Source organism: Tamandua tetradactyla, chromosome 19 (genome assembly GCF_023851605.1).
Source record: "Tamandua tetradactyla isolate mTamTet1 chromosome 19, mTamTet1.pri, whole genome shotgun sequence".
Lineage (NCBI taxonomy): Eukaryota > Metazoa > Chordata > Mammalia > Pilosa > Myrmecophagidae > Tamandua > Tamandua tetradactyla.
In genome coordinates this window covers 44,372,203-44,388,575 of record NC_135345.1, presented here as the reverse complement: position 1 = coordinate 44,388,575, position 16,373 = coordinate 44,372,203, and the positions used below count along the sequence as shown (strand labels likewise).

The window sequence follows — 16,373 nt, the reverse complement described above, 5'->3', positions numbered from 1 at the left end:
TAAAAAAGGAGACTATCAGTAAAAGTAAAAAGAGAAAAAAATGAGATATGACATATAAAATTCAAAAGGCAAATGGTAGAAGAAAGTACTGCCCTTACAGTAATAACACTAAATGTTAATGGATTAAACTCCCCAATCAAAAGATATAGACTGGCAGAATGGATAAAAAAAACTGGTCTACAGGAGACACATTTTAGACCCAAGGACAGACATAGGTTGAAAGCAAAATGTTGGGAAAAAGATATGCCATGCAAACAGCAATCAGAAAAGAGCAGGAATAGCTATACTAATATCTGACAAATTAGACTTCAAACGTAAAACAATTAAAAGAGACCAAGAAGGAACTATATATTAATAAAAGAAACAATTTAACAAGAAAACATAACAATTATAAATATTTATGCACTGAGATAGAATGCTCCAAAATACATGAGGCAAACACTGAAAAGAGAAATAGAATAGACACCTCTACTATAATAGTTGGAGACTTCAATTTCCCACTCTCATCAATGGATAGAATATCTAGACAAAGGATCAATAAAAAAACAGAGAATTTGAATACCACAATAAATGAACTAGACTTAACAGACATTTATAGAACATTACACCTCACAACAGCAGGATACACCTTTTTTTCAAGCGCTCACAGATCATTCTTAAGGATAGATCATATGCTGGGGCACAAACCAAGTCTTAACACATTTAAAAAGACAGAAATCATACAAAACTCTTTCTTGAATCATAAAGGAATGAGGTTGGAAATCAATAACAGGCAGAGGGCCAGAAAATTCACAAATTTATGGAGGCTAAACAACACACTCTTAAACAATCACTGGGTCAAGGAAGAAATTACAAGAGAAATCAGTAAATATCTCAAGGCAAATGAAAATGAAAACAAGACATATCAAAATTTATGCGATGCAAGAGAAATCAGTAAATATCTCAAGGCAAATGAAAATGAAAACAAAACATATCAAAATTTATGGGATGCAGCAAAGGCAGTGCTAAGAGGGAAATTTAATGCCTAAAATGCCTATATCAAAAAAAGGAGAAAGAGCAAAAATCAAGGATTTAACTGTTCACTTGCAGGAACTAGAGAAAGAAAGCAAACTAACTCTAAAGCAAGCAAAAGAAAAGAAATAAAGATTAGAGCAGAAATAAATGAAATTGAGAACATGAAAACAGTTGAAAAAATCTAAAAAACCAGAAGGTGGTTCTTTGAGAAAATCAAAAAGAAAGAGGATAGAAATAAATAAAATCAGAAACGGAAGAGGAGACATAATCACTGACCCTGCAGAAATAAAGGAGGTAATGAGGGTCACAATGAGCAAATTTATGCTGTTAAACTAAACAACATAAATGAAATGGACAGCTTCCTAGAAAGGCATAAACAACCAACATGGACTCAAGAAGAAAAAGCTGACCTCACTCAACCAATTACAAGTAAAGAAACAAAATGAGTCATCAAAAAGCTCCCCAAAAAAGAAAAGTTCAGGACCAGATGGCTTCTATTTGAATTTTGCCAAACAAAAAAAGAATTAGTACCAATACTGCTCAAACTCTTCAAAAAAACTGAAGAAGAGGGAAGGCTACCTAACTCATTCTATGAAGCCAACATCATCCTCATACCAAAGCTAAAGATACTACAAGAAAAGAAAATTACAGACCAATCTCTCTAATGAATATAGATGCAAAACTCCTCAACAAAAATCTTGCAAATCAAATCCAACAGTACATTAAAAGAATTATACACCATGACCAAGTGGGATTTATTTCAGGTATGCAAGGATGCTTCAGCATAAGAAAATCAATTAATGCAATACACCATATCAACAAATCAAAGCACTAAAACCATATGATTATCTCAAATGATGCAGAAGACATTTGACAAAATTCAACATTCTTTCTTGATGAAAACACTTCAAAGGACAGAAATAGAAGGGAACTTCCTCAACATGACAAAGGGAATATAGGAAAAACCCACAGCTAACATCATCCTCAATGGGGAAAGACTGAAAGCTTTTCCCCTAAGATCAGGAACAAGACAAGGATATCCACTGTCATTACCATTATTCAACATTGTGTTGGAAGTTCTAGCCAAAGAAATTAGACAAGAAAAAGAAATACAAGGCATCAAAATTGGAAAGGAAGAATTTAAACTCTCACTGTTTACAGATGATATGAAACTAAATGTTTAAATCCCTGAAAAATCCACAGCAAAATACTAGAGCTAATAAATGAGTACAGCAAAGTGGCAGTTTACAAGATAAACACTCAAAAATCTGCCATGTTTCTATATACTAGTAATGAGCAACCTGAGGAGGAAATCAAGAAAAAAATTCCATTTGCAATTACAATCAAAAGAATAAAATATTTAGGAGTAAGTTTAACTAAGGATACAAAAGACCTAGACAAAGAAAACTACAAGAAATTGCCAAAAGAAATCACAGAAGACCTAAATAAATGGAAGGGCATACCGTATTCATGGTTTGGAAGACTAAATATAGTTAAGATGTCAATTCTACATAAACTGATTTATAGATTCAATGCAATACCAATTAAAATCCCAAAACTTACTTGGCAGAAATAGAAAAACCAACAACCACATTTATATGGAAGGGGAGGGTACCCCGAATAGCTAAAAAATATCTTGAGAAAGAAAAATGAAGTCAGGTACTTTCTCACAGTACCTGACTTCAAGGTATGTTACAAAGCTACAGTGGTCAAAACAGCATGGTACTGGCATAAAGATAGATATACTGACCAATGGAATCAAATAGAGTGTTCAGATATAGATGTTCTCATCTAAGGACAACTGATCTTTGATAAGGCAGTCAAGCCATCTCACCTGGGACAGAACAGTTTCTTCAATAAATGGTACTTGGAGAACTGGATATCCAATGCAAAAGAATGAAATAGGATCCATATGTCACACCTTACACAAAAATTAACTCAAAATGGATCAAAGACCTAAACATTAGAGTTAAGACCATAAAACTTTTAGAAGAAAACGTAGGGAAATATCTTATAAAACGTGTAATAAGAACTGGTTTCCTAGATCTTACACCCAAAGCATGAGCACTGAACAAAGAAATAGATAAATGGGAACTCCTCAAAATTAAACACTTCTGTGCATCAAAGAACTTTTGTCAAGAAAGTAAAAAGGCAGCCTACGCAGTGGGAGACAATATTTGGAAACCACATATGAGACAAGGGTCTAGTACCCAGAATATATAAAGAGACTGCTCAACTCAACAACAAAAAGACAAGCAACACAATTAAAAAATGGACAAAAGACACTAACAAATACTTCTCAGAAGAGGAAATACAAATGGCTAAAAAGGCACATGAAAAGATGCTCAACTTCCCTGGCTATTAAGGAAATGCAAATTAAAATCACAATGAGATATCATCTGACACCCACCAGAATAGCCATCATCAAAAAAACTGAAAACTACAAGTGTGGAGAGGATGTAGAGAAAGAGACACACCTATCCACTGTTGGTGGGGATGTGAAATGGTACAACCACTATGGAAGGCTGTTTGGTGGTTCCTCAGGAAGCTAAGTATAGAACTGCCATAGGATCCAGCAACATCATTGCGAGGTATCTATTCAATGATGAGGACCAGGACACAACAGACATTTGCACACCAATGTTTATAGCAGCATTATTTACAACTGCCAAAAGATAGAAACAGCCCAAATGTCCATCAACAGATGAATGGCTAAACAAGCTTTGGTATATATGTACAATGGAATATTACACAACTGTAAGACAGAATAAATTCATGAAGGATATAACAATGTGGATGGACCTTGAGGATGTTATGCTAAGTGAGATTAGCCAGAAACAAAGGGTAAATACTGTGTGGCCTCACTGATAAGAACCAACATTAATGAGTGAACTTGGAGAATTTCAGTTAAGAACACAGGTTATCAGGAGATAGAAACAGGGTAGAGACTGGGTAATCAGAGCTGAAGGGATAAAGATTGTGCAACAGGACTGACAGTAAACATTCAGAAATGGACAGAACAATACTACTTGACTGCAACACAATAATGTAAGTACACTGAATGAAGTTGAATGTGAGAATGATAGAGGGAGGAGGGCAGGGAGCACATATGAGTTATCTTTCTTTTTACAAGCGCAGGCACTGGAAATTGAACCCGGGTCTCTGGCAGGGCAGGTGAGAATTCTGCCACTGAGCCACTACCACACTGCCCTGCGGGCAATAGGAAACCAGAAGGAAAGATAGACAATGAAGACTGAGATAGCACAATCTACAAATGCTTAGAATGCACAATGATAGTGATTAAATATACAAATTAAAAAACATTTTTGCATGAAGAACCAGGGAATGTCAATATCGCAGGGAGTTGAAAATAGATGGTCATTCATATTTTAAAACTTCAACCTCAGGTGGTGCAACGGTAGCTCAGTGGCAGAATTCTTACCTGCCATGCCAGAGACCCGGGTTTGATTTCCAGTGCCTGCCCATGCAAAAAAAAAAAAAACATTCAACCTCTGTGTGAAACTAAAGGGAGAAATGTTTATTTGGTACAAAATTTATATTTTGACTAGTATATTTCCTAATTTAACTTATATGGGCAGTTTAATTGAACATCACAGCACATGGAACTTTAAACAGGACATTTTGTTGGTTTATCCAGGTTAGTGTGATGCCCCAATAAATTCCAGAGTGATCTGAACAGTGAATAAAGAGGCATATGCAGGGTCGCCTTGGGGGAAAAAATTCAATCTCCCCATTTGGAGAATTCCTGATATTCTCACAAGTAGTGGGGACAACCAAAATAGACCAAGCCCTCAATCTTCGGGTTTGCCCCTATGAAACTTATACAAGCAAAGGACAGTCTAAGCCTACTTAAAATTAGGCCTAAGAGCCACCCCCAGAGAACCTCTTTTGTTGCTCACAAGTGGCCTCTCTCTCTCTCTCTCAGCCCACATAGCAAGCAAACTCACTGCCCTCCCCGCCTCTATGTGGGACATGACTCCCAGGGGAGTAAACCTCCCTGGCAATGTGGGACAGAAACCCTAGAATAAGCTGGGCCTCAGCATCAAGGGATTGAGAAAATCTTCTCGAACAAAAGGGGAAAGAGACAAATCAGACAAAATAAAGTGTCAATGTCTGAGAGATTTCAGAGTCAAGAGGTTATCCTGGAGGTTATTCTTACACATTATATAAATATCCCCTTTTTATGGTGTATTAGAGTGGCTAGAGGGAAGTACCTGAAATTGTACAGCTGTGTTCCAGTAGCAGAGATTTTTGAAGATGACTATATAATGATATAGCTTTTGCAATGTGACTGTGTGACTGAAAGCCTTGTGTTTGATGCTCCTTTTATCTACAGTATGGATAGGTTAAGTAAAAAATGAAGATAAGAAAAAACAATAAGGGGAGCAAAGGTTAAAATAAATTGAGTAGACTGAATTATTAGTGGTCAATGAGAGGGAGGGGTAAGGGTATAACATGTATGAGTTTTTTCTTTTGCTGGAGAGATGTGAATACTCAAAAAATGATCATGGTGATGAATACACAACTATGTGATGATATTGTGAGCCACTGATTGTAACCACATCAAGAATTTTTGTATGTCAAGAATGTGTGTTTCTTTGTTGTTCATAATAAAAAAAAAGAGAAATCATACAATTCAACAACAAAAGACAAACAACCCAATTATAAAATGAGTTAAAGATACGAGTAGAAATTTTTCCAAAGAGCAAACATAGATGGCTAAACAGCACATGAAGAGATGCTTATTTTCATCAGCTATAAGGGAAACACAGATCAAGATTACAATGAGATATCACCTCAAACCTATAAGAATGACTTGTATTAAACAGGAGACTACAAATGTTGGAGAAATTCGAACACTTATGCACTGCTGGTAGGAATGTATAATGGTGCAGCTGCTATGGAAGATAGTTTGGCAGTTGCTTAGTGTTCTAGCTTGCTAGCTGCCAGAATGCAACACACCAGAGATGGATTAGCTTTTAAGAAAAGGGGATTTATTTTGTTAATTCTTCAGAGGAAAGGCAGCTAACTTTCAACTGAAGTTCTTTCTTACGCAGGAAGGCACAGGGTGATCTCTGCTGACCTTCTCTCCAGGCCTCTGTGTTTCAGCAACTTTCCCCGGGGTGATTTCCTTCTGCATATCCAAAGGCCTGGGCTGAGCTGCAAGTGGCAAGGGGAGGTATGCTGAGCTGCTTGGGCTGTGCTACGTTGAGCTCTCTCATTTAAGCAACAGCCAGTTAACTCAAACATCATTCACTGCAGCAGGCACACCTCCTAGCTGACTGCAGATGTAATCAGGAACAGATGAGGTTCACATGCCATCAGCGTATGGCCACAGCAACATAACTAGGCATCTTCACCTGGCCAAGTTGACAAGTGAATCTGACTACCACACTTAGATAAAAATATCGAGTTGCTCTACAACCTGCAAGACCACAACTTGGTATATACCCAGAAGAGCTGAAAGCAGTGACACAAACAGACATTTAGGAACCGATGTTCATACCAGCATTATTCACAACTTACAAAAGATGGAAACAATCCAAATGCCCATCAACAGAGAAGTGGATAAACAAAATGTGGCATATATATATGATGAAATATTATGCAACAGTAAGATGAAATCAGGTCCTGAAGTATATGAAACATGGATAAACCTTGAGGACATAGTGCTGAGTGAAGTAAGCCAGACATAGAAGGACAAATAATGTATGATTTCGCTATTGCAACCTTGATAAAGATAAACTCACAGCCTTATAATATAGAATATAAGAGAGCTAGAGATACACAAAAGCTAGAGGTGGGTGAACAGTTAATGAGGTTGAACTTAAATGTAAGGCATGGACAGAAGTGAAGGCAGTTCATTAGTGGGCCTATTAGTAAATTTTCATATTGAAGGTGAACATGATTGAAAGGGGTTGTACAGAGCCACATATCCCACTGATTAACACTACAAATATCAATCAGTTCTTGAAAGAACTACTTCAAAGGTATGAATCCTGAACAACATGCAAATAATAGAGTGGTATAGGGACAAAACTACTATTACATGCTATGGTTTATATTTAACAGGAAGACATCAACAGTACCATAGCAATACCAGGGGTAAATAACTGGTGGGGGGAGTGGAGAGTTAGGGGATGTGTGGATTTTCTATTTGGTGAGGGTGTGTTTATCGCTTATTTTTCTCTTTGGACCAATTAAAATTGAGAGTGCTGATGATTGTACAACTTAGTGAGGATAATGGAGACATGGATTGTTGACTGTGGACATCATCCATGATGCCCAGTGGAAGGAGGTGCCTGAAGTATACACTGACTGAGAAGTAGAATGGTGAACTGCACATATGATGGGACACTGAGCAGCTAAGAAAGGAATGAAGTCATTAGGCATGCAGTGAGGGGAATGAACTTTGGGGACATTAAGTGGTGTAAAATAAACCAGAAATAAAAGAATATATATGGTATGGTCTCTTTTAGAAAATGCTTCTAAGAAAAGTAGGGTCTCAATTGTAAGCTCTTAGAGCAGTTACATTTAGTCTGGTGCTGTAAATGTTATGACTACATTTTGAGATGCTGTACTAACTATGTATAAACTGTTATCTCCCTGAAACTTTGGCTACCTATGTGACACTAAGACTCAAGAATTGAAGTTCTGCAGCTCTGAAAATCAGCATTGTTACATGCAACAGTTGTTAAAGAAACAGAAAAAGAGAGAAGCCTTCAATTAGAGATAAGAATGAAGCTGATCGGGTCAGGACTAGGTAAAACAGAATACAGGGATAAGGTCTGGTCTATATTTCAGAACTTCACCTATTATATGATGTATGAGAACAAAGGAAGAGAGGTTTGTGCTGTTCAAAACCTAAATCTTCTATAACACATAATCTAACTCAATCTGTCTGGACAGCTCATTTAAACACATGGAGCCCATGTGTTTGGAATGCGGGCTTGTAATTCTGTATAGCTTAATGTAATGCCCAGATACATCCAGAGTATGCTGAGCAGATAATTAAAAAGTACTGGGGGAGAAAAACTAATGGAGGAAATTATCACTGAAAATTTCCCAACTCTTATGAAAGATTAAAAATTACAGATCCAAGAACTGCAGCGTACCCCAAACAGAATAGATCCAAATAGACATACTCCAAGACACTTACTAATCAGAATGTCAGAGGTCAAAGAGAAAGAATCTTGAAAGCAGCAAGAGAAAAGCAATCCATCACATACAAGGGAAGCACATTAAGACTATGCGCAGTTCTCTCAGCAGAAACCATGGAGGCAAGAAGACAGTGGGATGATATATTTAAATTATTAAAAGAGAAAAACTGCCAACTAAGAATTCTATATCCAGCAAAATTGTTCTTCAAAAATGAGGGAGAAAGTAAAACATTTTCAGACAAAAAAATCACTGACAGAATTTGTGACCAAGAGACCAGCTCTGCAAGAAATACTAAAGGGAGCACTAGAGAGAGATACAAAGACAGAAGAGAGAGGTGTGGAGAAGAGTGTAGAAAGGAAGACTATCAGTAAAGGTAAAAAGAAGGAAAATTAGATATGACATATAAAATTCAGAAGGCAAAATAGTAGAAGAAAGTACTACCCATGCAGTAATAACACTAAATGTTAATGGATTAAACTCCCCAATCAAAAGACATAGTCTGCCAGAATGGATTAAAAAACAGGACCCATCTATATGCTGTGTCTACTCAAAGGACATGAGGGCAATGACACAAATGGATATTTACACACCAATGTTTATAGCAGCATTATTTACAATTACCAAGAGATGGAAGCAGCCAAAATATCATCAACAGATGGTTGGCTAAACAAATGTGGCATTTACGTAAGATGGAATATTATGCAGCTGTAAGACAGAATCAAGTTATGAAGTATGACAACTCCAAATGGGCGGGCCACGGTGGCTCAGCAGGTAAGAGTGCTTGCCTGCCATGCCCGAGGACCCGGGTTCGATTCCCGGTGCCTGCCCATGTAAAAAAAAAAAAAAAAAGTTACGAAGTATGTAACAACATGAATGGACCTTAAGGACTTTATGCTGAGTGTGATTAGCCAGAAACAAAAGGACAAATACCGTACGGTCTCACTGATACGAACTGACATTAGTGAACAAACTTGGGATATTTTGTTGGTAACAGAGACTATCAGGAGATAGAAACAGGGTAAGATATTGGGTAGTTGGAGCTGAAGGGATACAGATTGTGCAACAGGACTGAATATAAAAACTCAGAAATGGACAGCACAATATTAACTAACTGTAATACAATTACGTTAAAACACTGAATGAAGCTGCATTATGAGAATGATAGAGGGAGGAGGACTGGGGCATAAATGAAATCACAAAGAAAGATAAACAATAAAGATTAAGATGGTATAATCTAGGAATGCCTAGAGTGTATAATGATAGAAACAAAATGTACAAATTTAAAAACTGTTTTTGCATGAGGAAAAACAAAAGAATGTCATTACTACAGTGTGCTGAAAATAGATGGTACTTAATAGTTTAAAATTTCAACTAATGTGTGAGACTAAAGCAAAAAATGTTTATTTGGTACAAATTTATACTCTGACTAGTGCATCTCCTAATATAACTTAGGTAGATAGTTGGTTGAACACCTTAAGTACATGGAACTTTGTATAGGACATGAGATTTTGTTGGTTTGTCCAGGTGATGCCCTGATGAATCCCAGAGTGATTTGATCAGTGAGTGGAAAAGTATTTGCAAAGTCCCCTTCGGGAAATGGTGAGAACAGGGGAAAACTCAACTTCCCCAAGTTGAATTCTTGATATTCTCACAAGCAGTGTGGACAACCAAAGCTATAGGCTGAGCCCCCAGTCCTGGGGTTTGTTTGTATGAAACTTAACCCCACAAAGGACAGGTCAAGCCTACTTAAAATTAAGCCTAAGAGTCACCCCCAAGAGAACCTCTTTTGTTGCTCAGATGTGGCCTCTCTCTCCAGCCAACACAGCAAGCAAACTCACCACCCTCTCCCTGTCTACATGGGACATGACTCCCAGGGGTGTGGATCTTCCTGGCAATGTAGGACAGAAATCCCAGAATGAGCTGAGATTCAGCATCAAGGGATTGAGAAAAACTCTAGAATGAGCTGAGACCCAGCATCAAGGGATTGAGAAAACCTCGTAGATCAAAAGGGGGAAGAGTTTAATAAGACAAAGTGTCAATGGCTGAGAGATTCCAAACAAAGTTGAGAGGTTATCCTGGAGGTTATTCTTACGCATTAAGTAGATATCACTTTGTTATCCAAGATGTAATGGAGAGGCTGGAGGGAACTGCCTGAAAATGTAGAGTTGTGTTCCAGTAACCATGTTTCTTGATGATGATTGTATAATGATATAGCTTTCACAATGTGATGTGTGATTGTGAAAACCTTGTGTCTGATGCTCCTTTTATCTACCTTGTCAACAGATGAGTAGAACATATGGAATAAAAATAAATAATAGGGGGAACAAATGTTAAAATAAATTTAGTTTGAAATGCTAGTGATCAATGAAAGGGAGGGGTAAGGGGTATGGTATGTAAAATTTTTTTTTTCTGTTTTTGTTGTATTTTTCTGTTGTCTTTTTATTTCTTTATCTGAATTGATGGAAATGATCATGATGATGTATACGCAACTATGTGATGATATCATGAATTGCTGAGTGTATGTGCTGGGGATGTTTGTGTTTCTTTCTTGAAATTTTTTTTTTTAATTAATAAAAAATTTTTTTAAAAAAGTACTGGGAAAGGCTCTCAAGGAGGACAGGAGAAAAAAATACTATTAAGCTTTACCACCAGGGATGCTGTTTCAAACATTAGAGGCTCCCAAGTCAATAGGCCAAGTCCTTGATCTTGACACTTGCTCTTCTGAACCTTATCTATGTAGCAGAGAAGTTAAACCTACTTATAGTTATGCCTAAGAGTTACTTCCAGAGGATCTCTTTTGTTGCTCAGATGTGGCCTCTCTCTCTCTAAGCCTAACTCTGCAAGTAAAATCATTACTCAATCCCCTATGTGGGACATGACATCCAGGGGTGAAAGTCTCTCTGGTAATGTAGAATACAAATCTCAGGGATGAACCTGGCCCTGGCACCATGGGATCAACAATGCCTTCCTGACCAACTGGGGGAAAAGAATTGTGGCAAAATAAAGTATGAGTGGCTAAGAGGGCTCAAATAGAGTCAAGAGGCTATTCTGGAGGCTACTCTTATGCAAGCTTCAGTTAGATACTGCTAATAACCACGGTTGGTCAACCTCCAACCAAAACCATTCCTGTCAATACTAAAAACACTTCATCTGAGTTCTACAGAAGTTTCAGACACTAAGATTAATTTCCAGAAACCCACAACCTCCAGATGGGTTCCTAGGTCACATAAGTCCTAAAATTCAGAGGGGCCAGGCTCTCCAAGAATATCAACTAGTTCCATCCCCCATTTCATATTATTGACATCCTTTGCAACATGAAAAAGTTAGAATGGGAATATATACCCACTCTATACTCCTAAAAGATTGGGAGAAGGATAAAAGGAGAAGGAGTTATAATAGAGGAGAGGATTTAACAAGTGGGTATGACAGCTGAATCATTATATTGATATTTCTTTCAGTTTGAGTGTCTTACAGCAGTTAGAAGGAAAAACCTAAAATTGTGGAACTGTAACCCACACCAAACTCTGCAATCTGTTCTATACCAACTTGTTACAATGTACTTTGAAATGTATTGCTTTTTTATATATATGCTATATTCCACAATAAAAATATTAAAAAAACAAAAACAATGAGGTAGAGGTAGATATAAATGTACACATGGAAACCTGGCTACGACTACACTATTATAAGTATAAAAAGCAAGAAGCAAAACAATATGCATAATATCATCCCATTTATTTTTAAATTGCAAAAAATATGAATATATAAACTTGAAAATGCATAGAAAGTATTCTGGAAGGATACACACCAAGTTGTCCTCAATGGTTACTATCCAAAACACTTATTTCCCATTATTATAAATAAAATCTGAACAGCGGCTTTGTTACTTAGACTCTAGATTATTAAGTTTCCTTAGTCTTGTTTACAACTAAATCTCAAGCACCAAGCAAAGCTTCTGGTTCATGATAGCTGATAAACTTTCTGCTGAATGAATTAAATGGAAATATGGCTGAATTAACAGACCTCTCTCTAAGAAAACATTCTAATTTATCACTTTTAGAACAAGCCTAATCATGAAATCAAATCATAAGTGTTAATATTCATATATCTTAAAGAAACCACAAACTAGCGTCTCTTTCATCACCCTAAAAAGCTAAAGAGGAGAAAAGAAAAAAATAGACCCCATTTTATATAAAATAATCAAATCCCAAAATGGAAATAGAACCAACAGAGCAAAAGCAAACCAGTGTGCAAGCACTAGGGAATATATGGCTACTACAGATGCAGTTCTTGTACTTACAAATTACTTTTCAATTAACTCAGCTATAAATTAAATACACTTACGCTCTCTGTATTCTATTTCTGCTTCCTTACGTAGCTTTTTCTCTCTGGCAAGAGCTTCAGGGCTTCCCCACACTTCCAAAGACCTGTGCATACATACATGGCCACCAACAATGAACAATTTTAATGACTTTATTATAACCATACTTAAACCAAATGAACTATTTGATAGATTAAATTACCTTTAAAACCTAGTTTTAAAATTCAATTAATAAATGAAAATCTTCCAACAAAGCATACTGTCCTTTAGGAATACTATTCTAAATAGTATTTTAAATACTTTTCTAAAATAGATCTAAACAGAAGTAAGTTCAACAACAAATTTTCTTATAAATTATGATACACTTTCAGTTAACATACGTTCAGTTAAAAACATACCAGTAACATCTAGTTACTTAATATTAAGTTAAGTACATAGCAGTAGCTTCCAGATAAGCAAATTTGCCAAAGCAAAAATATTTCCAGGATGTTACAAAAATAACTACAATAATACTACAAACCCCATATAGAAAACACTGACATGCCCCTACTCTGTCCCAGAAACCCAGATCCACCAACTTTACCATTTGTCACATTTGCTATATCATTCTATTCATCCAAGAATCCACTTTTCAATCTATTTTCTTTACACTTAAGTATAGTTGTACACATCATGTTCCTTGACTGCTTAATACCACCACATACATTTCATAAGTACGAGGATATTCACCTAAAAAACCACTTTAAGTGGTTATCAAGTTTAAGAAATTTAACATTGATATAAAACTTATAGTCTATATTTCAATTTTTCATGTGTGAATAAAATATTCATTTTTAAAATGTGTTATTTATAAAGTTCTGAATCTACCCATCTAAAATCAGTTTTAACCCAAAATGTGGTTTTTATATTCATTCTAAAATAACTATTTTCTTACTTTGCCTCCACATCTGATCTCAAGTATACAGTAAAGGACTCAGTATCTTCATGGGGACTTCGTCGTCTGATTTTACGAAGCTGTTCTAGATCACTGCAGAAAGAAACATGTTGACTTTATTTAGATAAGTTTTATATAGCTTATGAACCTGAAAGAATTAGTGGGGGCAGGTAAAACATGTATACTGACTTTCTTCTTAAAAGAACACAGATCTGCATAACTTTTCAAGATTAAGTTTAAACATGGCATTTTGTACACAAAAATTGGTCTACAGGCAATGAATAAAAACTTGATACTCAATAGATACCAAAATATAATATGTAGAGATTAAATTTTCTCATCAGTGTTTATATTTTATCTGCTATAGGTACACCAGTACATTCTTTGATATATGGAAAAGAAAATGCAAAATGGAAAGAACCTGGATTAATAAGAGCATTATCCCTCTATTTAAGAATTTAAATGAAAAATATACTTCCATCCATATTTGCTTACATCCAGATTAGTACAAGTGGCAATAATCATTAAAGGAATCAAATCATAAAGGGTATATGTCATTTCCATGCTATTTAATTTTCCTTTCTATTAAATTTTCAAAGATTTATATATTCATCATGTGACTGCCAAATAATCATTCTATAATTGATCATTGGTGTTCCTAAGGAAACTTTATAAAAACAATAAAAAGACCTATAAATATAAATCTGTTGACTATGGAATGTTATTAAATTCTAGATATTAAACGTGGACATTTAAAAAAATCAACAACTATCACAGGTTAGTGAAAATGTTTGGACCAGACATTAAAAGATACGTATTCTAGTTTCCTCTCAGTTATGAACTCACTTAATGGGCTGGTCAAGTCACTAACATCTTGTATTGTTTCCTGGCCTATAACACAGAGACAGCAGAACCCTACCTACTTAATTCAAAGAATTTTTGTGAGAACTAAGTAAAATATACTATGTAAAACAGATTTCAATAATTTTACTTTTGCAACAACTGGTTGTTTTAGTAGTTATGAAAGTTATAAAACTGATTACAGGAATCCCTATTTACTGACACTATAGAATGGAGGTAGCAATCATGAGCAAGGGGAAAACAGGAGGCTGGATCATCTGATCTCTGTAATTGGCAAGATAAAGTCCACAAAAATATAGCATTCCTAGGTAACCCTACAGAGGAGGGGAAAAGGGTTAAATTTGAAATAAATATAATTCCAATCAACTTCTGTGATCAAAAGAAAATAACAAAAGATATCAGGAAGAAGTAAAAATATTTTACACACAACAGCAAATGTAACTAAATTAAGTACTCGATTTTGAGAGCCAAAATTGCAACATTTTTTAAAAAGTCGTACAAATACACAAAATAAACTTGTCAATTCATTAATCTAACAATAAACTCTTTTAAAAAGGTCTTTGTATAATATATAAGGGTACTGGAAACTTGCCTTTGTGAGATTAAGAAGGGGAAAGACAGAAATTTCTCATGCTAGGGCAGAATTCAACTTAGTAAGCTAACAATTTCAACATTTTTAACTGAATAAAAATGTTTCTTTACCTTAGGAAGGAGCCAGTGGGAAATTTTCCACATACAGATGGTAGCAAGTAATACAAACTAGGAAAAAATGGTTATTTGGTTTTTAATAACTGTACCTTGATTTAAGGCAGAACTCATTTATTGCTCTGACTCCAGTGATGAAATTATTCTGAGTATACTTTGGCCCATACTCTCTCTTCTTAAGGACTGCTTTTACTAAAACCAAAAACATAGGAAAGCAAAGCAAATGCGCACATTAAAAGTCACATTTTAAGTCAAACATACACTAATACTTAAGTATGGTTTAATGAATTTAATGAAAGAATTTAATGGAAAATCACTCTTTTGTGCAGAATAAAATTATATTTGTAGCCACCTAACTTTTATTTTCATACTTCATCTGCAATTGATGCCAAAATGCCAATCATTTGCCACTAATGAACAGGTTTTATATGTATTACTGGTTTGTCTAAATTGAATTTAGTTCAATTTAAACTGCTTAGAGCCTAACTGAAAATACAGAGGTTTCAATTTTTTAAAATTACAGGCTAGTTCATTTGTTTTCAAACTGTTGGATGAAATCAACATTTTATAAAAAATGAAAATAGAATAAAGTATTCAGAGTACTGCATATAGGTAAGAATATTTTTGAGAAAACTTTTATTTCAGCTATATATAATAATCTATATGTATACTTAGTAATTAAGTAAATTACCAAGTGGGTTGTAGTCCAAAACACTTGGAAGCATTGGACTACTTCATATAATGTAACAAAACCAAAGCAAACTAAGGAACATTTTTATCAGTTAAAAATTACAGGAAGTTTATTACAGATTACACGTAGAATATTTCCTTCTACTAATGATTTCCCTATTGACAACAGCCAAATTTGCTCATAAAATAGAGGTAAGATACACCACCAACAAAAAAGCAATTTGGCATCAGTTAGTCTGTGAACTAAAAATTACATTCAACAGTGGTCTACAACTGCTTTATTTATAAGCCATTATAAAATGAGACTTTTGGTCACATGATACAGACAAATGACATAAGACAGCATTTGAAGAGCAAGAGCAAAACAACATAAACTAGTACGTTCTGTTTCAAATTGTCATATAGTCACTACATATTCTATTCTCATCTCTTAAATCATGGATTTTCCATTCTAGTTCTAAGTCAAAAGAGCAAATAAAACCTAAAATTATTCATCAGACTTACAAAATAGCATATTAACTATTAAAATCAAATGCACAGGGCAGGCCACAGTGGCTCAGCAGACAGAGTTCTTGCCTGCCATGGTGGAGACTGGGTTCGATTCCCGATGCCTGCCCACATAAAGAAAAAATCCAATGCACAGTGGTTCAGTGGTAGAATGCTCAC

The 16,373-nt window shown here is 35.4% G+C and overlaps 1 protein-coding gene across 2 annotated transcripts in view; it reads right to left on the bottom strand.

The window, feature by feature from the left end:
* The window catches only part of SLC30A9 (solute carrier family 30 member 9), a 138,492-nt gene that overhangs the window by 72,000 nt on the left and 50,119 nt on the right, over positions 1-16,373 (bottom strand). For both annotated transcript variants that reach the window (XM_077136758.1, XM_077136759.1), the window contains 3 exons: positions 15,110-15,209; positions 13,452-13,544; positions 12,541-12,623 (listed from right to left, as the gene is read on the bottom strand). In XM_077136758.1, coding sequence (XP_076992873.1) covers positions 12,541-12,623; positions 13,452-13,544; positions 15,110-15,209 — 276 coding nt within the window. The remainder of the gene's footprint in view (positions 1-12,540; positions 12,624-13,451; positions 13,545-15,109; positions 15,210-16,373) is intronic.